At 47.1% G+C, this 5,794-nt stretch overlaps 1 protein-coding gene across 1 annotated transcript in view; it reads right to left on the bottom strand.

Annotated features, from left to right (window-relative positions):
• Nucleotides 1–3,936: 3,936 nt before the first annotated feature.
• NPTX2 (neuronal pentraxin 2) overlaps nt 3,937–5,794 on the bottom strand; it is a 13,182-nt gene continuing 11,324 nt past the window's right edge. The window contains exon 5 of the mRNA XM_032266480.1: nt 3,937–5,384. Coding sequence (XP_032122371.1) covers nt 5,157–5,384 — 228 coding nt within the window. The 3' untranslated portion in view covers nt 3,937–5,156. The remainder of the gene's footprint in view (nt 5,385–5,794) is intronic.

Raw genomic sequence — 5,794 nt, forward strand, 5'->3', positions numbered from 1 at the left:
TGTCATATAAATTACATCTTTATACATATATGCCCATCAATGCAAATTTACAATTATTGCTTTATGCAGTTGTCTTTTTTTTTTTTTTTTTTTTTTTTTTTTGAGATGGAGTCTGGCTCTGTCGCCTAGGCTGGAGTGCAGTGTGTGATTTTGGCTCCTTGCAACCCCTGCCTCCCGGGTTCAAGCAATTCCCCTTCCTCAGCCTCCTGAGTAGCTGGGATTACAGGCACACACCACCACACCTGGAAAATTTTGTATTTTTAAATAGAGACAGGGTTTCAGCATGTTAGTCAGGCTGGTCTCAAACTCCTGACCTCATTATCCACCAGACTCGGCCTCCCAAAGTGCTGGGATTACAGGCATGAGGCATCTTACCAGCCTGCAGTTGTCTTTTAAATCAGATCGAAAAAGAAAAGAGTTATAAACAAAAAAGTACACTTAGGCTTTTATAATTACATGTATAGCTACATTTAACAATGCCCTTCATTGATTTGAGTTACTATCTAAAGGACTCCCTTTAGTATTTTTTTTTTTTTGTAGAGCAGATCTACTAGTGTTAAATTGTCAGTTTTTGTTTATTTGAAACGTCTCAATTTTGCCTTCATTTTTGAAGGATGGATTTGTCAGATATAGGATTCTTGGTTGACAATCTTTATCTTTCAGCACTTTGAATGTGTCATTGCTCTGCCTTCTAGCATCCATAGATTCTGATGAGAATTCAGCTATAAATTTTATTGAGGATTCCTTGTACATCTTGAATCTCTTCTCTCTTCCTGCTTTCAAAATTGTCTTTAGTTGTTTTTCAACAATTTATGATGTTTCTAGGTGTGAATCTCTCTGTTTATCCTACTTGGAGTTTAAGTTTTTAAAAGTTGTATTTTATTTCTCTCCCCAAACTCCAAATATCAGCATGTCCTGCCGACTACTTCTGAGTATGTCCTAAATCCTTCCACATTTTTTCTGTCTGCTCTGCTACTTTCCTAGTCCAAGTCATCATGATCTCTCACCTGGACTAGTACAGTAACCTCCTCATTGAGTCTCTCTACTTCCATTTACAATGCTCTACAGTCTCCTCCCAAGCCACCAGGAAGAGTAGTGGTCTTACAGTATTAATCAAATTATCACACTCCTCTGCTTAAAACCTCCAGACTTAGCTGGGTGCAGTGGCTCATGCCTGTAATCCCAGCACTTTTGGAGGTCAAGGGAAGAAGATCACCTGAGGTCAGGAGTTCAAGACCAGCCTGACCAACATGGAGAAGCCTCATCTCTACTAGAAATACAAAAAATTAGCCAGGCTTGGTGGCATATGCCTATAATCCCAGCTACTCAGGAGGCTGAGGCAGGAGAACCGCTTGAACCAGGGAGGCAGAGTTTGCAGTGAGCGAAGATTGTGCCACTACACTCCAGTCTGGGCAATAAGAGCAAAATTCCTTCTCAAAAACAAAGAAAGAAACCCCCAGACTTCCCATTTCTTTAAGATCTCAACACGGGCCCTTTGTGATCTGACCCTACAATCTCTTCAACCTATCCACTCCTCCCATCTCCAGTGAATGCAGCCACCCTGGCTGTTTCTTCTCTTGAACAACCAAGCTCAGCTCTCTACCTTAGGGCCTTCACACTGGTTGTTCCCTCTGTCTTCGAGGTTCCATCCATGATTTTATCTATGATTCCTTCTCTTCAATTAGGTCCCAGCTGAAATGTGTCCTCAGAAAGTAGTTCCCCAGTTACTCCCTATCACATCACCAGCATTTTAAAAAAATTTCTATATTTGCCTTCGATCTATACTCCCCACTGAAGTTAATCTTCATTTAAAGGAGAACTCTGCTATCTTGCTCACCATTGCATCTCTAGTGCCTGGCATAGTTGCTGACACATAGTAGGTGCCCCAAATATTTGTTGATAGAATGAATGATAATATCTGTGCTCAAAAGGAAGTCATCTTTTCTTTCTGAGAACTTCTGTATAAGGAGAGCTGGTGTTTAAGCCCCCAGAGGCTGGGAAGGACCTTGGTCTGCCTTTCTTATTGGTAGAGACCTGGTCCCAGGCTGCCTTTGATTTAGCCGCATTTTATTACTTTTCAATTCATTAATCATTGATCATTTGGCTACAGTTTCCATGACAACCCTTAACCAACCTGAATATTCCATCATCAGGCAATCTCTACCCCACCCGTCTTGGAGAACCCAGTTTGCTATCAATGTTTTTCCAGCCTTGTACAAAGGATAAGGGTCTTGAGTGGGGGAAACTGAGGTCACGGGTCTCCTTCACATGGGAGGGTCAAGGCATAAGGAACTTACTGGATTACATAAATGATTCTTGTTTCTTCTTGTCTGTCAGGACCAAACTGCCAACAGGAGGACCAGTGTGCAGCTATGATATGAGAGATGGTTCCCTCATCTTCAGGTCAGGTCAGCAAGGAGCATTTTGATCCCATGTTGTGGCCTCAAAGCCCTTCCAGCTGCAGGGAGGAAGTTATCAGACTCAGCAGGGGTTCCGAAGCCCTGATGCAGAGATGCTCTTGCGGGAGCCAGTGCCAGGGAAACAAGTTGGCCCAAATCAGCACCTGGCATGCATGTGAAATGAGGAAACCCCTCAATACCTTTCAGGGGGAGATCTGAGTAGCTGACGTTTCCAACATGAAGGGGATTAAAAACAAACTGCTCTCCACCTGGTCTCAGCACTTCGAGTTCCAAAGGTCCTCAAGCAGGAAATCTGGCCTCATTTCATGTTCTTTTATTTTTTTGAGATGGAGTTTCACTCGTTACCCAGGCTGGAGTGCAATGGCACAATCTTGGATCACTGCAACCACCAGCTCCCGGTTCAAGCAATCTCCTGCCTCAGTCTCCCAAGTAGCTGGGATTACAGGCATGTACCACCATGCCCAGCTAATTTTGTATTTTTATTAGAGATGGGTTTCTCCATGTTGGTCAGGCTGGTATTGAGCTCCTGACCTCAGGTGATCCGCCCACCTTGGCCTTCCAAAGTGTGAGCCACTGCACCTGGCTTCATTTCATGTTCTACCCAGCACCATTGAGTCAGTTCTTGCCAAGTTACACTTTGCAACATCAAAAACAGACTCGAACCTCCGTGACCTGCTGGTCTTGGTTTTAGAAGCTACGGCTTCCATTTCAGCCTTGGTATCAAGTACATCTGGCATACAGTGTCAGTTGGCTCCAAGATTGGGCTCTGCCCTGCTATTATAAAACAAATTGACATTGCTATTTGGAAAAGGGACAAACCAAGTTATGCAGCTACCAAGACAGAGTAAAGCTATAAAGGTGGAAATGGATGGTGGTGGCACGGAGATCTAATGCTTGTGAAAGGAGTGTGACCATCAACATACCAACCAGGGCCAGGTAGGCCCAGAGAGGCGCTCTGGGAGGACACAATGGCACTGGGCCCCTTGAAGTGAGTGAGAGTGAGCAGTGGGAGGGACAGAGTCCTCAGAGCCACGGGGCAGGCTTTGAGCCCAGCTTCACCCTCTACTGGCATGATTCCAAAGTAGCTTTAATTGTTGTGTATTCACCTGTAAAATGGGATTAGCTCATTCAGGGAGGATTCAATGAGATGATGTCTAAAGAACACCTGCACAGGGTAGATGCTAGGCAGGTACCACACCTGGAAGGTGGCTGCAGGTCTTGTAGCTAAACTGCATCTCCTGGTTGAGACAGGGGTGGGCTGGGGACAAGGAGCCTGGGCAGAGCCTGCCGGGAACCCACAGCCTGAGTCAGGCATTGAAATAGAAAGGATGAGAGCTGGACCATACCCTCCTCCAACCATCCTCAGTGCCCCCAAACCCACCAGATGCAGGCCTGAGTGTGGCCACCATGGTCAGGCCCTGGCAAACCAGAGACATCATCCTTCTGCCAGAAACTTCTGGCAAAGCCCTACTCTTCCCACAGTCAGCCCAGAACACAAGGAAGACAAACACGGAAGCATCTTTCAGTGCACTTTAATCAGAATTCCATCATCAGAAGAGTTCTCATAGCATACAATGTCAGGATGGGCGTGTCGACTGGTCCTACAAATGGAATATCCACAGATTTTCACTTCAAACATGTATGAAAAATAAAATATATAATATTTAGCTTTATAAATTTCCCCACTTCGTCACTTTATCTTTAAAATAAATGACTACCCCTGTCCAAGACAGTGAGTAGCTTGGAGTCACTCCACAAATCTCCAGCCAAATGATCTCCGTTTTCTTAAAAAGTTCTGCGGGGAAATACTTGATGAAGACAGTCCAGTGCTTACAGGAATCAACATGAATTTAAAACGAGCACACTCTTCACAGTGGGGTGGAACATCAAAAAATGGGAGCCTTCTTCTAATGGCTGTTCTTTTCTGTTGGGGGAAAAAAAACCAAATCCTCCAAACCACACCGGATGGTTGTAAAAAGCTGCAACGGAACCTTTGGCACCAGATGAGAAGAGAGGCCTTTTAATGCCATAGCTAGTGATGATTCAGTCAAAGCATTGGTCTAAGGAAGAGATGATGGGGGGAAGGGCCGGCGAGCACAGCACTTCTCCTTTCTGAGCCCCCTGACGCCCTCTTTCTGGAGCCACAGACAACCCCACTGCTTTGGGAAAGGCAGGGCTTTGTCTGGGCAGCCTGGGCGTTCTTCAGACGGGAAGATTCACAATGTACAGAACACAAAGGGAGAGGCCCTTTTGCAGATCAGTGGGATAGCTGCTTGCTGAGAGCTCAGTCACCAGCGGGGACACACTTAATGCACAAGGGACACGGGCACTCCAGTGGGACGGCTGCACAACTGTGAGAGGGGACAGACAGAAGGGGTGCACGGGACACCAAGGAAGAGGAGGGCAGCAGGGCTCAGGCTGCAATAGCATTTACAGGGGCTCTGAAGAGGGGCTGCCGGACCTGCCTCCACTTGCAGCAGGAAGGCAGATATTCACCCACTTGTGGCTTGGGGCATCTTCCCTGGAGACCCCAGCACTACTTTGAACAGAAACAGAATCTTGGTAGGGAACAAGCCAATGACAGACACTGCCGCAGTCCCGGTCTCAGAGATTCCCGGGGAATGAGCTCTGGGGACCATGAGCCCTGCCCGGCAAGAGTTTAAGTGAGGGAGTCAATGGCCCTGAAATTCCACGGGAACAGCCTGATCTCAGCCTCCTGGACAGAGGAGAAGGTGGCTACAAGTCAAGGAGACGCTCTTCACACGTCTCCACGGGCCACTTGGAGGCCCCTCCGAACACATCGACATTGTTGTCCACCCACGGGATGATGTTGCCCGGCATGTTTGTGGAGCAGTTGGCGATGTTGACAATTTCTTGTGCGCGAAGGACGCGGTCCCATATGTTGAACTGGCTGAGCTCCCCAACAAATGCCTGAGTGGCATCAAACCTACCCCCCACGGTGTCCTGGGGAATGGGAATAAGAGGGCTGTGTCAGGGCAGGTTCACAAGCAACATGTCCTCTAAGTTCCCCTGCACACGGGGTACAGACAGGAGATCTGGGCATTTCTCTGATGCCCTCCGCTCAACACTGACCAATACTCCCTGACTACCTGTTTCTGCAGGTTCTCCCAGGCATGTCAGAACTGGGAGGCGGCATTGCTCAAATCTCCCCATTTTATACAGGGACACTGAGAGATTGCTCAAAGTCCCAAAGCCAGGATCACAGCCAGGTCTCATGACTCTCAGCCCCTCCCAGCAGAGATGTAGTAGGAAATTGAGGGAGGAGTGGACCAAGGAGGAACCAGACTCAAAGTCCCTCAATGCACCTGTGTCTACTCCCCCACTGTCCATCATCAAACCCCCCAATGCACCTG

Source organism: Sapajus apella, unplaced genomic scaffold, assembly GCF_009761245.1.
Source record: "Sapajus apella isolate SASKATOON/1434 unplaced genomic scaffold, GSC_monkey_1.0 scaffold159, whole genome shotgun sequence".
Lineage (NCBI taxonomy): Eukaryota > Metazoa > Chordata > Mammalia > Primates > Cebidae > Sapajus > Sapajus apella.